The sequence below is a fragment of the Myotis daubentonii genome, chromosome 19, assembly GCF_963259705.1.
Source record: "Myotis daubentonii chromosome 19, mMyoDau2.1, whole genome shotgun sequence".
In the NCBI taxonomy this organism is placed as follows: Eukaryota; Metazoa; Chordata; class Mammalia; order Chiroptera; family Vespertilionidae; genus Myotis; species Myotis daubentonii.
Window position 1 is genome coordinate 11052042 of NC_081858.1, and position 18335 is coordinate 11070376.

General features: G+C 53.2%; 2 protein-coding genes across 9 annotated transcripts in view; one reads left to right on the forward strand and one right to left on the reverse strand.

The window, feature by feature from the left end:
* SH2B3 (SH2B adaptor protein 3) overlaps window positions 1–7584 on the reverse strand; it is a 52778-nt gene extending 45194 nt beyond the window's left edge. Inside the window, exons 1-2 of the mRNA XM_059676350.1 lie at window positions 7554–7584; window positions 1251–1393 (exon numbers count right to left, since the gene is read on the reverse strand). The gene's annotated coding sequence lies outside the window, so the exon portion shown is untranslated. The remainder of the gene's footprint in view (window positions 1–1250; window positions 1394–7553) is intronic.
* Window positions 7585–7726: 142 nt separating this feature from the next.
* PHETA1 (PH domain containing endocytic trafficking adaptor 1) overlaps window positions 7727–18335 on the forward strand; it is a 396663-nt gene continuing 386054 nt past the window's right edge. The window contains exons 1-4 of one of the 8 annotated variants that reach the window (XR_009450057.1): window positions 7727–7959; window positions 10532–10674; window positions 11117–11194; window positions 16500–17359. Coding sequence is in view for 5 of the 8 variants with exons in the window: in XM_059675991.1 (XP_059531974.1) it covers window positions 12473–13141 (669 nt within the window). In the remaining 3 variants the exon portion in view is untranslated. Of the gene's footprint in view, window positions 7960–8060; window positions 8096–9555; window positions 9740–10531; window positions 10675–11116; window positions 11195–12448; window positions 15066–16499; window positions 17361–18335 lie in introns of those variants that run through there. The other 7 variants (XM_059675991.1, XR_009450058.1, XR_009450056.1 and 4 more) reach the window with 7 other exon arrangements.

The following is an 18335-nucleotide window of genomic DNA, read 5'->3' on the forward strand; positions in this document are numbered from 1 at the left end:
GCTCTTTGAGCCTCAACTTCCTCATCCATAAAATGGGAATAGCATTTTCCCATGGCATATACTGCCAGGATAGAGCGTTGGCCTGTGGACTCAAGGGTCCCAGGTTCGATTCCGGTCAAGGTCATGTACCTTGGTTGCGGGCACATACCCAGTAGGGAGTGTGCAGGAGGCAGCTGATCGATGTTTCTAACTCTCTATCCCTTTCCCTTCCTCTCTGTAAAAGTCAATAAAATATACTTTAAAAAAATGGGAATAAGGGATGAACTTACCTAATAGAATTGTAGTGAAATTTAAGTAAAATTATTCATGTAAGTGCTCAATAAATGCTATTATTATTATTATTATTATTATTATTATTAATGTCTCAGGCACAAATCTCTTGGAAATTAATGTGCCATGTCTCTTCCCAGCTCTCCAATGGTCCCCATTACCTTATAAATAAATTTCAGACACCTCAGCCTGACATTCCAAGCCCCTTTCACAGTCTCAACCCCAAAGACCTCATCTCATGACAATAGCCACCAAATACCCTACAGCAGACTTCTTTTTGTCCCATTTTGTGTTTCCAGACCTTTGCTCATACTATTCTCGCTACCTGATATTCCCTTTCCCTTTCTTCTGCTTGGAAAATTCCTCTACATCAGTGGTTCTCAACCTTCCTAATGCCTCGACCCTTTAATACAGTCCCTCAAGTTGTGGTGACCCCCAACCATAAGATTATTTTTGTTGCTACTTCATAACTGTAATGTTGCTACTGTTATGAATCATAATGTAAATATCTAATATGCAGGATGTATTTAGGCGACCCGTGTGAAAGGTCGTTCGACCCCCAAAGGGGTCTGGACCCACAGGTTGAGAACCACTGCTCTACATCCTTTAAAACCACCTGAAATGTGACCTCTGCCCGAAGTCTACCCTGTTGCCTCCTCTATATCAAGCCTCTAAGGGCTCGGTGAGGGCTTGTCCCTTATGGTGAAGTTACTCATTACTTTATCTGTGTTATACCCCTCAAAACTTTTTAGTTTTTAATTCATATTTTAAACTAAAAATGGTTAAATTATAAATTTCTCCCAAGGGCCCTATATTTTTGATGTTCTGAACCTGCAGATACTGACTTAGTTGTTTTTAAACTTTTCTATTACTCGAAGATGTTTGAATTGCCAACCAAAACTTGTAAGCAGAAACAGAACAAAACAACAAACTTGTAAGCAGGAGAAGGTAATAACACCTAACAGTTGTTGAGTACTTACTATGTGCTGATGCTCTTCTGAGGACTTGACGTTATTACCTGAAGGGGCAGCAAGGTGTAGACTCACACTCCAGACTGCCTGGGTTCAAATCCACTTGTTCGTTGCATAAGTTCAGGCAAGCCATTTCGTCCTGGTTTCTTTACCTGAAAAATGGGGGTGGTAATTGGTCCTATTTCTCAGAATTGTCATGAGAAGCAAAACACACAGTAAGTATTCAGTAAACGTTACCTGTTATTTTTGAAATCCTTCACAAAATCTTATGTGATGGAGACGGTTATTTCTTCAGTTTTACGGATGAGGAAACCAAGGCACAGAGAGGTGAAGTGACTTGCAGGAGGTCACACAGCTTGAAAATGGCAGAGTGGGGATTGGAACCCAAATATGCACATTAAATCCATTCATTTCCAGCTCAAAGCATGGTTACTAGTTGCTCTGAGTTGGAGCTAAAGGCGTCATCACCACTAAACCAGTATTATATAAAATGGTAAAGGGTCTTCTTTAAGAAGAAGAAAAAGATAAGAAATATGAACAATAAAATGGCAATAAATAAAATATACATTTATCAACAATTAGATTTTTTTTAAAAATATATTTTATTGATTTTTCACAGAGAGGAAGGGAGAGAGATAGAGAGTTAGAAACATCGATGAGAGAGAAACATCGATCAGCTGCCTCCTGCACATCTCCCACTGGGGATGTGCCTGCAACCCAGGTACATGCCCTTGACCGGAATCGAACCTGGGACCCCTCAGTCCCCAGGCTGATGCTCTATCCACTGAGCCAAACCGGTTTCGGCAAACAATTAGATTAAAAAACACACAAAATAAACAAGCAGAACAGAAACAGACTCATAGATACAGAGAACATTTAAAAAATATATATTTTTATTGATTTCAGAGAGAAAGGGAGAGGGAGAGATAGAAACATCAATAATGACAGAGAATCATTGATCAGCTGCCTCCCACAAACCCTACATCAGGGCTGGAGCCTGCAACCCAGGCATGTGCCCTGACTGGGAATCTAACCGTGACCTCCTGGCTCATAGGTTGACGCTCAACCACTGAGCCACGCCGGCTGGGCCATATTGGTTATTATTAAGAAGCAGGTGAAACTCTGGGGAAGTTTAAATTGCTCCTTGGGAGAGAGTATTTAGGAATTTGGGGTCTGCAGCAGAAGATAGAAGAAGGGGTTTGGGGAGGGGGCATGAGAGGACCCATAAATGATGGAAGGGATGAGGAGGAGAGCTGGCAGTGCCATCCTTTAAGGCAGGCCTCTCAAATCCTCCATTTGACGCTATGGAAAGAGCTGGCAAGACCTTCCAGGTCTCCATGCTTTCAGCAAAACCTGCTCATACACAGGACCTGGGTCTCAGGCTGGTGGTGCACAGGTCCCCGTTTCCCCCCACATGTACCAGAGGAGGGGGGGCCCTTGAAGTCCGGGGACTTTGGTCCTTCCTATCACTTCACCTCCCCCATGTCCCTCCCAGCCTGCGGCCTGGGCCAGGTGTTTGTGGTGGAGGACAATTTCAGTTCCTTCTTGGGGCTGGCTGGTTCTAACCACTTCTGGGGTGGGGCAGCCACGGTGGAAGGAAACTCTCCCTCAGACACAAGCTTGGACCACTGTGTTTCCCTGCTGGGGGCTGAACGGAGTGGGGGATCAGTAGAGACGGTCGGGAGGCTGAGGTCTGGGTGCGAGATGGCAGGTCCCGTGGGAACTTTCCCGGGAGGAACTGGCTCAGCCTTGAGTCATGTCCCCGTCATCCAGGACCTACTATCTGGCAGGCACTGCGCCAGCACTGGAGATACAACAGTGAGCAAAGCAGACAGAACTCCCTGTCCTTGTACCTTGCGGGGGGGGGGGGGGGGGGGGGACACGTGTCACAGGTGAGGCACAGTCTTCAAACCCAGCCACGCTACCTACAATTGGCCGGTTTTTCTCCTACTTCCCTGTCTGTGCCTTCTCATTCCTTCATGGCTTCCTTCTCATGCCCCCAACCTTCTGAGAAGAGCCCACAGAACTCCCTGATCGCCCCTCTCTCCTCCTTTTGCTCACTCTGCTCCAGCCACACTGACTGCGTGACATGTTTCTTGCTTTTGAGCCTTTACATGTGCTGTTCCCTCCGCCAGGAATGCTTTTCCCTCTGGGTATCTGCATGGCTGGTGCCCTTGTTCCCTTCAGGCCTTTCCCCCAAGGCTACCTTCTCTGGGCCCCTCCTAGTGAACATGGCTGCGCCACCGTCCTCATTATTATTCATATGCTCCTCCCCTGCTTTATTTTCCCCCCTGGCGCCTAACGTCATCGAATGTTCTGTATGAATGTTGCTTTCTCATCTTTTCCCCTCTGGCAAGGGAGGGCAGGATCATTTGTCTGTCATTTAAAAAATAATAATTGATTGAGGAGACATTCACATGACATAAAAATTGACCATTGTGAAGTGAATTCACGATGCTGTGCAACCCCACCTCTATCTAGTACCAAAACATCTTCATCACCCGAAAGTAACCCCCCCACCCACCCATAAGCACCCACTTCCTAGTCGCCCCTCCCCTACGGCCTGGCAACCACGGGTCTGCTTTCCATCTCCATGGATCTACTTATTCTGGACTTTCATACAAATGGAAGCACACAGCATGCGGCCTTTGTGTCTGGCTTCCTTCACTCAGCCTCATGTTTTCGAGGTTCATCTACCTTGCAGCTTGTGTCAGTGCTCCGTTCCTTTCCGTGGCTGAGGAAAAGGAACCATGGACGTACCATGTTTTATTTACCCATTCATCCATTGACGGAGATATGGGTTGTTTCCACCTTTTGGCTATTGTAAGCAGAGCTGCTCCGAACCTGCATGTAGTTGTCTGTCTTTTTAACTTGTGTCCTGGTGTCTGGGACACAGTAAATATTGGCTCACTAAATACTGGCTCCCAGAATGACCGATTGGAGGAAACAAAGGCGCTCGACTCAGCGGGGTGGGGTTGGGGGGCATGTGCCTTCCTGGAAGAGGTGACGGCTAAGTGAAGTTTTGAAGGATGAGTCCTGGAAGGGACTAGCAGGTGCAAAGGTTCAGAGCACTGTGCATTCTGGGAATGGAGGGAAGCCAGGTGGCCGAAGCTGAGGGAGTCAGGGGGTAGGAAACTGTGTGCGAAGTGGCCGGAGGGGGAGCAGAGGCCAGGACGAGTGCCGCCTTGTCACTCACAGGAAGGAGTCTGGACTCGCTCCGGACACAGTGGGGAGCCATGGAACGGTTTTGGTCAAGAAAGTGCCGCAAGTTGATTTAAGTTTCACGAGGATCCCTCCATGGAGAATGGGTTCAGGGGGCTCAGGGACTGGAGAGGCAGAAGGGAGGTCTGAGAGAAGGTTACCGCAGCGGACCTGGTGAGATATGACGGGCGGCCTGGGATGGGGAAGTGGCGGCGGAAAGGGAGAAGTGACAAACTCAAGACATGATTTGGAGGTAAAATCGTCAGAACTTGGAAACGGTAGCCGCGACCCAGTTCTGGTTCTCAAATTCCCCTTTCCTGTCCTGAATCACTGCCTCTTTCCCAGCCTCTACAGTTCCAGCCACAAAGATGCCTGGCTGTTCATTGTAGTCAAAAGGTGAAAACAACCTAATGTCCATCAACAGATGAAGAGACAGACAGAATGTGGTCCATCCGTGCAGTGGAATATTACTCCTCTATGCAGGGAGGAGGCACTGACAGGCTGTGTGATGCGGGGAACCTGGGACACATGATGCTGAGTGAAAGAAGCCAGGCACAAAAGGACAAATAGTGTGCGAGTTTGTTTGTATGAAATGTCCAGAACAGGCAAATCCACACAGAAAGAAAGCAGTGACCACTGACGGATGTGGGGTTTTACTTTGGAGCGACAGAAATGTTTTGGAACTAGACAGAAGTGGGTTTCACACACTGTGAATGTACTAAATGTCACTGAATTGCTCACTTTTTTTTTTGCAGATGATTTCTAAAATTGGGAGCTATGTATTTTTTTTATCTTCAGCTTTTTGAGGTAAAATTGCCATATAAAATTGTAAGATATTTAAAGTGATATGACGATTTGAAATATGTATACATTGTGAAAAGAATGCTCCATCTAATTAACACATCCATCACCTCACATATTTATTTGTATAATATTTGCATGTGTGTGTGTGTGAGAGAGAGAGAGAGAGAACATTTAAACTTCACTCTCAGCAAATTTCAATTATTCAATACTAGAGGCCTGGTGCACAAAATTCATGCATGGGTAGGGTCCCTAGGCCTGCCTGGCGATCAGGGCTGATCTGTGGGGTGACTGGCAGAGCTGGCACCTGCCTTGGCTGGCCTGGGGCCTGCGGACTGGGGGCAGCTCCTGCATTGAGCGTCTGCCCCTGGTGGTCAGTGTTTGTCATAGCAACTGGTTGCACTGCTGTTCAGTGGATTTGCATATTAGGCTTTTATTATATAGGATAGTGTTACCAACTATAGCCACCACATTATACTTATGTTCACTTTAAAATGGTTAATTATTTAAATGTGAATTTCACCCACTTGAAAAAACAATGACCAAAAAAGGGGGGACATCTGTGATACTTTCAACAATAAAGATAAATAAAAAAACCCAACATACTAGGTTCCTGCTCTCCAAAATCTGCCCTTTCACCTATATCAACCTTTGACTCCAGCAAGAGGGGCTCTGTGAAATTCCCCCCACACCCTGGTCCAAATGCCCATGTGCCGGCCATTTTCTTGATGTGGTGAGCATCTAGACTTGGGGAAATTCCAGCTTGCCTTTCCTGCATGGGGAATTCATGCAGCATCAGGTATAGCTGGATCCAGGAGCTCAGCTGATATCAGATATCATCAGGTATCTGTCTCTCTCCGCCTCTTGAAAGCAAAATCTTTCCCATGATCCACTAGGCCAGTGGTCAGCCAACTCATTAGTCAACAGAGCCAAATATCAACAGCACAACGATTGAAATTTCTTTTGCGAGCCAAACTTTTTAAACTTAAACTATATAGGTAGGTACATTGTTATTAACTTAGGGTACTCCTAAGGCTTAGGAAGAGCCACACTCAGGGGGCCAAAGAGCCGCATGTGGCTCGTGAGCCGCAGTTTGCCGACCACTGCACTAGGCCCTACGCAACCTGGCTTTGCCAATACTCTATGACCTCATTTCCTACTATTCTTCTGCTTGCTCAATGGACTCCAGCCTCCTGGCCTCTTCTTCATTCAAACACCCAGAGGGACACCCTTCCCTCAGATATCTACATGGCTCCCTCCTTCACTTCCTTCAGGTCCCTGCTCCTCAGAGACGTTTCCCTAAAATTGCAGTCCCAGTCTTTCTTTTCTTTTTGTGTTAATCCTCACCTGAGGATATTTTTCCACTGATTTTTAGAGAGAGTGGAAAGGAGGAAGAGAGAGAGAGAGAGAGAGAGAGAGAGAGAGAGAGAGAGAGAGATGCAGTGATGTGAGAGAAATATGTCAACCAACTCCCTTGCGAGCAGGGCTGGGGCTCAAGCCTGCAATCGGGTTACATGCCCTTTACTGGAATCAAAACCCAGGATCCTTAGTTCTAGGGCCAACGCTCTATCCACTGAGCCAAACAGGCTAGGGCTGCACTCCCAGCCTTTCTACCCGGCCGTGGCTAATGGTCTTCCTAGCACAAGTCACTTCTAGAACTCATCTTCTTGGATTTGTTGAATGATTCAGAAACAGTGCCTGGAACACAGTAGGCACTTAGTGAGAGGCTGTAGAATGACTAGAGGATCCTGATAGGTCCTATTTCTCTCCTGCCCTCAGGCCAGGACTGGACAGCTGTTGAGTCCTGGAGGGTGGAGAGGAGGAGGCAGCAAGAGCAGGAAGTAAATACAGATCCAGGGAGGTGGACTTTGTTATTTTGTGTAAAAGAAAAAGAACAGAAACTGCTATTTGCTGAGAGCATTTGCTATGTGCCACGAACTTTGTATACCACGACTGTCTTCATGTTACAGAGGAAACAGGCCTGGAGGAGTGGGGCGGTTTCTCTAAGCCCCCCCAGAACTTCCCCTCTGCCCCGCGGCCAGGGGCGGGGTGGACAGGCACCCTGTACACGTAGTACAGTCCTCCAGCGACGCTGTCAGAACGCCCGAAATGTCCTGTATTCGGTTTCTTTTTCAATAAGTCACACATTTTCAGCACTTAGAGTTATTTTTCAATTTAGCTGGGCGTTACATTTCCGAAATTTGGCAACCCTAGCCGGGGAGGGTCTGGGACCCCAGGCCCGAGGCTTCAGGGGGGGATCCTGCCCAGGACCCCTTGCTGTCTCCGGGCGAACCCTCTCCGTGTCCTTACCCCTGGAAACCGGTCGACTCTCGGGGCTCCAATCCTCTGTCCTGGGATCCCGCCCTGAAGATTTGTGAACCCGTCGCGGCCCCTTTAAGAGCGGCTTCGGGACGAGCCCCAGGGGCGGGGCGAATCCGGGGGCGTGCCCGGTCGGGCCCGGCCAATCCGGGGGCGGGACCCACGCGGGGGCTAAAGGGGTGCGCCCCGGGTCGCGGACGGCCGGGTGTCCCCGCCTCCTCCCATCCGAGCCCGTGCTCCCGCGGCTGCGCCGCCCGCCGCCCGGAGACAAAGCGCTGCCCCCGCCGCCGCCGCCGCCGCCGCCACCACCGAGCGCGCGGGTCCCGGGCCATGGGCGGACCGCTCCCCGGCCCCGCGCCTCCCGTCCCGCCGCCGCCGCCTTAGGCCGCGCCGCGAGGTAAGGCAGCCTGGCCGGGGGGACCGGCGCGGGCCGCGGGGGAGACCTCTCCTGAGGATCTGCCTGCTTGCGATCTCACATCAGGAGTCATTTTCCTTTAGGGACCCCGGCTGTCCGGGCGAGCTCGGCAGGTGGGGTACGTGCCCTTGACTGGATTCGAACCCGGGATCCTGCGGTCCGCCCTCCCGCCCCCAGCCCCTAAGGGACCTCTGGGGACAAGCCCTCTGCTTGGCACCCGCATCTCGCTGCTGGCTGTCCTTTAGGGAACTCACACAAAGGGCAGAGGGCTGCGAGGAGCGGCCGGCCCTGGAGACCCAGCCCCAAGGATGGGCAGCGGGCAGGCTCCTGGTGTCCCTGTGGCCGCTGCCTCGGGGCTCCCAGCACTTGTTTGTATGCCTGTACTTGCCACGCCCTCCCCCCCACACCCTCTGCGAGGGGACACTTGTGGCAGCTGGATTCAACCCCAGGACCTGTGGGGCGGTTTCCTTCCTGGAATTGAGTGCCAAAGGCCAGGCCTCAGTTTCTCCCGAGGATTCTGGGCCAGCTGTGTCCCCGGACCTTGAGCTCACTTGTCTTTCGGATTGCTTCCCTGAGGGCTCACTACCTGCTGAGCATTTTGCAGAATGGCTCTTCAGGCCCATTTATGGAACCCTCTCCGGAGGGATGGGTGCTAATGTTCTCGTTTTATAGGTGAGGCTGTGAAAACTCCGACTCGCGGCGGCAATATGTTCGACGCCTTTCCCCTAGTTGGGCATCGGGCTTTCCTCATTTTAGCTCATGGAATCCTCTCCAGAGCCCGCTTGGCAGATGAGGAAACTGGGGCTTGGAAAGGTGAAGTGACTTTCTCAAGACCCTCCAGCCTGGACTGGTCCAAGTGAGAACGTGGCCTTGGGACCAGAGAGGGGCCAGGCCCCCAGCAAGCGAGTTTGACACGCTTGCCCCACAGCTTTCTGCCAGGCCAGGGGCTGTTGCGTCAGCAGCACTGCCTACAGTGGACTCTGAACTTCTTAGAAGCCACAGGAGTGTGGGGAGATCAGCCAGAACTGTGCCCGTCCTGTTTCTGCCCCGCCCCCTGGTTCTTGCTGGGGCTGGAAGAGGGGCCACGGGCAGAGTGGTTCCCGTGTCACGGGTGACCTTGGGCCGGGCCGGGCCCCATTTTGGGCAGTGAGCGGGGAGGGCTGCCGAGTGTGAGGGAAGTGGCTCTCTCTTGGCTTTCATGGAGTGGGGAGACCCCAGGAACAGTCCCTTTGAGCCAGTTGTCTAGAGCCTGCGATCCTGGGCACAGTGTTGTACCTTTGGGCAAGTTACTTAACCTTTCTGTGTCTCAGTTTCCACATCTATTAATGTGGGATGGGAACAGACACCTTCTCAACAGAGCTGTTGAGAGATTTAAGATGACTGTTTGACTCATTCTATAGATATTTGAGCACCAACTATATGCCAGACACTGGAATTCAGACCAAAAAAAACAACAAACAAAAAACCAACACCAAACCCTGCCCCCCTAGAGCAGGCAAAAATGACCCAGGTAATTTCAGGTTGGGGTACATGGGAGTGACAGGAAAGTCTCTTATCTAGGGTGGTCAGGGACTGCTTCCCTGAGGAGGTGATGGTCAAGCTGAAACCGAAGGATGTGTCAGCCATGAGAAGAGCTGGGAAGGGCATCCCAGGCAGCGGGAACAGCCAGGGCAAAGGCTCTGAGGTGGGAATGTGCCTGATGTGTTTGAGGAACAGCAAGGAGTCCACGGTGGCTGAAGCTGAGTGAGCAAGGAGGACAGAGGTAGGGGAAGGGAACTTGCAGGCCATGGGGAGGACTGAATTTTTTACGGAGAGAAGTAGGGAGTCCTGGGAGGGTTTGGAGTGGTGGAGGGATATGGTTGTATTTAGTTTTTTTTTTTTTTTTTTTAATATATTTTATTGATTTTTTACAGAGAGGAAAGGAGAGGGATAGAGAGTTAGAAACATCGATCAGCTGCCTCCTGCACACCCCGTACTGGGGATGTGCCCGCAACTAAGGTACATGCCCTCGACCGGAATCGAACCTGGGACCCCTCAGTCCGCAGGCCGATGCTCTATCCACTGAGCCAAACCGGTTAGGGCTGTATTTAGTTTTAAACAGGATCTTTCTGTGGGGAATGGGTTTCAATGGGATCAGGGGAGGGGCTTGGGAAGGAGATTGGCTCTTACCCTGAAGAACATGGACAGGGAAGAGGCAAAGGTAGAGGCAGGGAGACCAATGAAAAGGCTCCTGGAGCTGTCGAGGGAGTGGTGATGGGGGCCTAGAATGGGGAGTGGCAGTGGGTAGAGATTAGGCCACTGATTTGGAAGAGGTTGGAGGGAGATCAGTAGAACTGGATGAGCCATCCGAGTGGGGGTGTCGGGAGAAGCCAAAGGCCATTTGCTGAGACGGAGTGCTGAGGGGAGCAGGTGGGGAGGTGAGGAGAACGTCAAGAGCTACCGCTTGCTGGGCACGTACTGCACGCCCGGCACCATGCTCAGCAGCTTCTGTGTCATCACTGTGTTAATGTCACAAGGATCCTGACTGTGGTGCTCTTATGATCCTGTTTTACAGATGTGGATATAGAGACCCAGAGAGGCTTAAGGCTTGCCTGAGGCCACACAGCCTGGACACTACAGAGCTGACATTTCAACCCAGAGAAGAGCAAGCTGAGAGCAGACTGGGCAGAAGGCAGGGAGGGAGCGGTGGCCTGAGAGGTAGGAGGGAAATGGGACAAATAGGGTGCGTGGTTCCTGAGAGAAATAGGGCTGGGGGCCACATGGAGCTGGGCTGTTGAGGAAAATGCATGAGTCTTATTCTGCAGAGAAAGAAACTGAGGCTCAGAGAAGGGCAGCCCGTGTCTGAAGTCACACAGTACAGGGAGGTAGAGCCTTCTGGGCCTCTAGCCTTGGCCGGGCTGCTAGGTCAGGACAGTCTCACCTTAGCTTGGTGGTACCTCTTCCAGGAAATCACAGCTTGTGGTACCTCTTCCAGGAAGGCATCCTTGACTGCCTAGGTGATTCAGTTGCTCCTTCCACCCTGGGTCAGGTTGAACTGCTCTTAGGAGAGCTACCACCCATACCTCATTCCTCCAGGCCCCAAGTAAAGCACTGCCCAGGCTGGGGAATAAACATTAATTGAGCACCTACTGCATTCCAGGGACTTCACATACGTCGTCTCTTGAAAAACGCAGCTATTGTCCTATGTAGAGTGAGGCTGTGATTGCAGGAGCACAAGGTAGGTCCTCACAGTGGCTGTGGAAAATCCCAAAGGAAGGTGTGGTTGCATTAGGGGGCCACGTATCACCTCCCAGTAAATCCTACCTGGCCAGTGCTGCCCCTTCTTCATGTGCTCCTCAGGGAAGTGGATTAAATCACTGAGCCAAGTGCCCAGTTAGATTCTTCTACTTTGGGTCCACAATGCTCTCCCCACCACCCCCTTCCTATAACTGTGGGCCAAGCTCAGGGCCCTTTTTCTGGACTTTTTCACCACAATCCTTTCTGTCTGTCTGACCGCCTCTCCCCTTCCTCCTCCTGCTCCAGCTTCACGGGCATCCTGGCTGTTCCTCAAGCACATTAGCCGGTTCCCACTCCAGGACCTTTGCACTTGCTGTTCCCTCTGCCTGGCCTGTCCCAGGGCTCCCTCCCTCCCCTCCTTTAGGTATCTGCTCTGATGTCACCTTCTTAGTACAGCCTTCACCCCCAGTCAAATCAAACACTCCTCTTGTCCTCAACACGCCTGACCCCTCCTCCGTATTAGATTTTCTCAGCACTGAGAACCAGACCACCGGGCAGACTCATTCTATCTGTTAATTTGCTTCCCTCCTCACTTGCCACTAGCATGTCAGCACCACAAGAGCAGTGACCCTCTTCATCTTGTTTGTCACTGTATCCAAGTGTCTAGAACAGTGCCCGGCACACAGTGGGTGCTTAATGTTCGCCAAACCAAGTCCCTACATCCCTCTGAAATAGGTTCTGTTCGTGTCGTTATATCCCGGACAGGCAAATCAAAGCTGAGTTATGAAATCAAAACTGGGACCAGAAAGGGACCACAAAAGGTCAGCCCAGCGGGTCCCCAGGGATGAGGCCTGGGTTTCCATTTCAGCTCCACCCAACTTGCTTTGTGACCTTGGGTGCGTGACTAACCTCTCTGCTTTGTTTCCCCATCTGCCAAATGGGAATCGGGCTAGTCCCTGCCAACTAAGGCTTGTTGCAAGATGCGTTAAGATGCATAAGAGGCTTCGCATGCAGTAGGTATCCCCAACATTATTTTTTGAGGGGGGAGAACACAGGAGGGTTGAGCCTGGCTCTGGTCCTGAGAGCTGTGTGAGCCTGGGCAGGTCGCTTCCACCGTCTGAGCCTCAGTTTCCTTATTCGTGAAAGAGGGGTGTTGAGTGCTGTGGCGCCGGAGGGTGGCTGGGAGGTCAGGATGAGGCACGGGGTGGTCCGGCAGCAGTGGCCACGTTAGTGACAGCTGACCCGGTGTGGGCAGGCCCTGAGCTCCCTGCAGGCCGCCATGAAGCTGAACGAGCGCAGCCTGGCCTTCTACGCGACCTGTGACGCCCCGGTGGACAACGCGGGCTTCCTGTACAAGAAGGGCGGCCGGCACGCGGCCTACCATCGGCGCTGGTTCGTGCTGCGCGGGAACATGCTCTTCTACTTCGAGGACGTGGCCAGCCGTGAGCCCGTGGGCGTCATCATCCTGGAGGGCTGCACCGTGGAGCTGGTGGAGGCCGCTGAGGAGTTCACCTTCGCCGTGCGCTTCGCCGAGGCCCGGGCCCGCACCTACGTGCTGGCCGCCGAGAGCCAGGCCGCCATGGAGGGCTGGGTGAAGGCCCTGTCGCGGGCCAGCTTCGACTACCTGCGGCTGGTGGTGCGGGAGCTGGAGCAGCAGCTGGCTGCCATGCGGGCGGGGGGCTGCCCTCCGCCGCCACGCCGACCCCGCGCCCTCCTGCCCAAGGAGAACGGCTGTGCGGTCTGGAGCGCCGAGCCACCCGCTGCCTCCACGGGCACCTCCACTGGTGCCCGGCCTGGCCCTGAGCGCCCCCCTCTGCCACCCCGCCGGCGGGCCTCGGCGCCCAACGGGCCTCTCGACTCAGCCTCCTTCCTCCAGCTGCACGAGTGGTACGGGCAGGAGGTCCGGGCACTGAGGGGCCAGTGGCTCAGGAGCCGGGCCCAGCCCTGAGGTCACCGGGGTCCCAGTCCTGGAGGGACTCGAGTCCTAAGCCTGAGACTGGGGAGCCCGGTCCTGAGGGAAATCAGGACTATGTGCCCCCAGGGCGGGCAGTCAAGTCCCGAGGGAACTGAGGCCTCTGTGTGGGACGTGAGCTCTGAGAAGATGCCGGAATCCGAAAGGCACTTTAGGACTCAGAGGAGGCCACTGTGCCTTTCCTCAGGATCCTGGGATGCTGAGGAAAATCCCGGGCCTGGCTGGACCTCAGGACGCCTGAGGGCTGGTTTTGAAGGAACTCTAGCCCCAGGCCCAGCCCGATTCACCCAGTGAAGGCCTGCTGCTGGCATCAGGTCCTGGCTGCGGTGGCTGGGACCTGGCGAGGTTCTGTGGCCCGAAGGCAAATGCCCAGTCAGCCCTGTTCCCGGACGGGGCCTCAGCAGGGACAGAGAAGGCTCGGGTGCCACGCCTCACCTGGGTCTGACCTCCTTTTGCTCCAATGGCTCCTGGGAAGCTGGCCTGGCGCCAGGCCTCCTGCCTGCCCGCCTCCAGAGGCAGCAGGTGCAGAAGGTGGCAGCAGGTTTTAATGCGTAACCGGTATGATGAGCTTGCCTGGTCCCAACGGCTCCCGGCCTGGAGTGGGGCGGAGGCAGGGCTTTGTCCTGGGCCTCGGCCAGACCTTGAGGTGGAGCTCCCGGTGCAGTAGCGACCCTCTGGCCTTGGGCCGTGCCTGTGTTGGCGTGGCGGCTCTCACCGGCCCTCCCGACAGCCCTTAACCACATCCCCAGTCTCCTCTCCCAGAGCCAGCTCTCCCACCCGCGTCCAGGGACGAGGCCTCTTGGGAGCTCGTCTGACCTGGCCCAGTCTGGCTGGGCAGCGTGGCTGGAGCCGACTTCACAGCAGGTTTCACTAGGGAGGGGTGGCCACGAGCGGACTCACCGCCCAGAAGGGGCCCCGGTGCAGACCCTGCAGGGCAAAGAAGCCCTCGGGAAGCTGTGTTTGGCTTCTGGAATCCCCTCCCCGATCACAGCTCCCCCCCCCCCCCCCGTTATTCCAATGGGGAGGCCGACTGCTGTTTCACTGTTGTCGTCAGCACAGTGACTATTCTTCATCCAGGGAGAGTCTCAGGGGGCTGGGACACCCCTGGGCGGGCACCAAGCTGGGTCATGTTTACAGTCCTCAGTGCCCCACACTGGGGACCCCCTGAGGACACCCCCAACTTTATTCTCCAGAGGGGCCCCGAGGCCCCTTCCTCCTGTCTTCAGAGGCCCTGGGGCTCGGGGAAGAATGGGGGCTGTCTGTGTGTCTGCAATCACCGGCTCACTGCTGGCTCAGTGGACTGGGGCTTCAGTTGTAATTTAATTTTTAATACTTAGGTGTTGTTGTTTTTTAGCAACAACACTTGGCATTTTCAGTACTTCTGTTTCATGTCAGCTGGTGGGAACAGGGTGCCTGGCTCTCAGCTTGGCTGGGGAGAGAGGGCAGTTGGCAGCCAGGGAGAGGGCCAGGAGTTTTGGCTGGAGACAGAGGCATCTCAAGAATCTCACCCAGTCCGTTGCCTTGTCCAGGCCAGCTCTGAGCTGTGGCAGGTGCCTCTGGGCCTTGGTACGGTTCCTGTTCCGCTCTTTCCAAAGTCCTGAGCAGTGGGGGTGGGGAAGGCGGCTCTTGTCCGTAGGCTCCGGTCTCTCGGCCTTTAGGAGCTGCCCCGAGCCCGTGTCCTGGCCACACCCAGCTGGTGGGATGAGAGGCTGGCCCCAGTCCTGATGCAGGTTTACAAGCTCTGAAGGTACAGTTGCCCTGGTCTCCCTGGGGGCCAGTGGTTATCACCCCCACTCTGCTCCCCATCCCAAAAGCACAAGATGGCGTCAGGCTGCTTCCAGAAGTGGGTGGGGGGCAAGATATCATAAAGGCTAAAATGAAATAAAAGTTTGTCAAGTAATGGCTGGTTGCATCATTTTCCCCATCAAAATCCTGGATTGGTTTGCCTGGCAGAGCCAGGAACAGGCACTACGGGACAAGGGACCAGTGTGCGCTGAGTGCCACCACCACCCCCCTTCCACCCTCCCCCGCCCCCCCCTCCCCCCCGGCCCTCCACCGTGGGGCGGACGCTCTGCCAGGCACATTCTCACAACCTTTTATGGCAGGTACCGGCCCCATTTTACAGATGAGGAAACTGAGGCTCACAGAGGCTAAGAAACCGGCCAAGTTCACACAGTCGAAAAGTGTCGAGCAGGGATGGGACCTCTGGAATCCTGTGGAGGAAGGGCAGGGCCTTCCAGAGCACTACAGGGAAATGGAGTCGCCAAGTTACTTCTCAGGGGAGAGAAGGAAGAGGGAAAGGCGAGGGTCTGAAAGTCAACTGTGGGCTGAGGGCCTGACTGTGGGGAGGGCAAGTCAGGATGGCAAGTGGAAGAGTCAAAACCTGGCTCTTCCTGGTCCGTGCCTGGGCTGCCTGGGCTGCCTGGGGGCCTAGGTGAGGATCTGGCACCAACACTAGTTCAGAGGGGAAGACCCTGCAATTGCAGCAACGTCTGCCGTGCTCCAGGGTGGGTGGTGGGGCCCTCATGCTGTCTGCTATCTCAGACTCGCTGAGTGTTTGCTGGGCTAACTGGGGATTCACAGACGGGAGGGGCTGGCCAAGGTCACCAGCATGATGGACTAGGCCAGTGATGGCGAACCTCTGACACGCGTGTCAGAGGTGACACGCGAACTCATTTTTTTGGTTGATTTTTCTTTGTTAAATGGCATTTAAATATATAAAATAAATATCAAAAATATGTCTTTGTTTTACTATGGTGGCAAATATAAAAAAATTTCTATATGTGACAGGGCACCAGAGTTAAGTTAGGGTTTTTCAAAATGCTGACACGCCGAGCTCAAAAGGTTCGCCATCACTGGACTAGGCCCTAGGTCCTCCTAATGTGGATACAGAGCTTGGGTCACGTGCCATGTTAACCTGGAAAGATCATGCACATTCAGGAAAATGTGGCTTAGGATGAGCAACTGACAGGAAAAATATTAAGGTCAGGGACTCATGTCCCTCGTGAGCACCCGGGGCGTGCTGAGTAAGTCCTTCCACCTCTCCCGGGACCACAGCTGACAGACGGGGGCTGGGGAAGTGGCTCCCCACACAGGCTGAGTCAGAGCCCGCCTGTGGCACTTGTGACCACAGCCACCACAGGGCACAGATGGGGGAAACCGAGGAGAGAGACAGCTAGCTCCAAGAGGGAGGGTCACCTGCTAGACTTCTTAGGTCTGGAGTTTCCATGAATTTAACAGAAATGGGGGTGGGGTGGGGAGGCAGGACAAGTTGGTCAATACCTAGGGGGTGTGTATCCACCTGCTAATATGTCAGTGTTTCCTCTTGACCCAGGGGACGTGTCTAAGGACTAAAACACCCCAGGAGCATGACCAGGTGTAGAAAACTGTCTTTACCTAAAAAGCCTTTGGGGGATCCCGCATGTGTTCAGAAGCAACATTCTGAGAAGCCACGTGGGGCCGGGGACTCTGTGCTGAGGCCAGAGGTTCTGTGCCGGCTGCCCAACATCCATCCATCCGAGAAGATCAGTCAATTTCAATCAGTTGTGCTGCTCCCATCTGACTTGGAGGAATTAGCTAACCTTTAGCTGCTAAAGAATGGCTGTGTGACCCCATTTTGACCAGTGTGATGTTAGTGGAAGCGGCTTCTTCTAAAAAGAGACACAGTGAAGAGCTGGTCATTGTTTTCTGGGGGTGAAGTTATGTCGGATGCCTGGAGCCGAGGCAGCTATCTTGTGATCATGAAATAGGACACTCCAAGGAAAGAGTCCCCTGCTGACACCTGAAAATATCCTTGAACTTCTGAATCAACCTGACCTCTGGACAGTCTGGTAATTTGAGGTAATAAATAGCCTTGTTTGAAGCTTTAAGGGAGATGTGTTTTTTTGTTGTTAGAGGCTTCCTAACAGATAAGGTTGAGTGACTGTGGCGACTCCCTCTAAGGAGGCATGGCTATGGTTGACCAACTTCAGAGCTGCTGTTGGCTCAGTGGGGTGAAGAGAAGGGCTAGAGTGGGATTCCCCGGAACAGTAAAGGGGCCACGGCTGCTGCTCACTCCCTGGAAGCCTTCCGTCGCCCATTTCAACCGAGTGAACAAAAATTGAAAAGCAGCGCTCCTGCCTGCTTCTGGCCCTACACCTCACATGTTCCCACACGGGGCTGTTTTGTTCCTACTCGGGCTGATTTGGTGCCAACTGTCCACTCCACTCGTCCCGATCCCTCCCCAGATCAAACTTTGTTATACAAAAGGCCCTGCGACTTGTCCCAATTTCTAAAACTGCTGTATCCAAAATGAAACTTCCAATGCAGTAAAATAATAAAATGCTTAAGCCCAGCTGCAAATTTTGCATTTTCTGAGGAAGAGTTTTTAAAAGGTGGGCCCATGAACTGGTTTTGTCTTAGGATTTCAAAACAGTCACCTGCTCCTGTCTGAGGGGCCAGGGCTGCCCTAGCTCGGTGTGCCCACCCTTGGGGACGTGGCTGTGGCTGCCCTAGCTCGGTGTGCCCATCCTTGGGGACGTGGCTGTGGCTGCCCTTGCCAGGCACAGCTCTGAAAGCACTTGGACACTGGGGCCACTGCCACCGACCTCTCTTCATTGTCCAGGGGCAGTGTTGTCATTGCTCCTCCACCTGTGGGCCGTGATATCCCGGGCCATGCACCCAGGCCTCTAGATTGCACTGGAGGGCAGGGACTATGTGCCCCCAGGGCCCGGCACCGAGACATCAACCATGTGTCCTCTGTCCCTCAGCTCATGTGATCCTTTCCTCCCCGTCTACAGCTGCTTGGGCAGGACTTGGTCCGAGACACAAGCTGAGCAATCGGGGTCCTGGGTATTGTGAATTGGGGGGAATGCATTAAGTTAGGTCTGAGGCGACCCTAGAGAGAGGACGAACGGATCAAGGTAGACTGTGCAGTCCCCAGAGCCTGGCGGAACATCTTGCCTTTGGATTTCTCCAGGATTCCCAATAAACGGTTCGAATATCTTTAATTGGACCACAATTTCCTTCAACCCAATAGTTCTCGATTACACCACGACACCAGTGAATGCTTGTTCCTACTCCCGTTTTCTCGTTTCGCTAGCATCCTTCCCAGAGCCCCGAGCACCCAGTGGGGCCAAATAACAAAATGAGTTAGAACTGCCTCCCATTTACTGAGACCCATGAGATACTT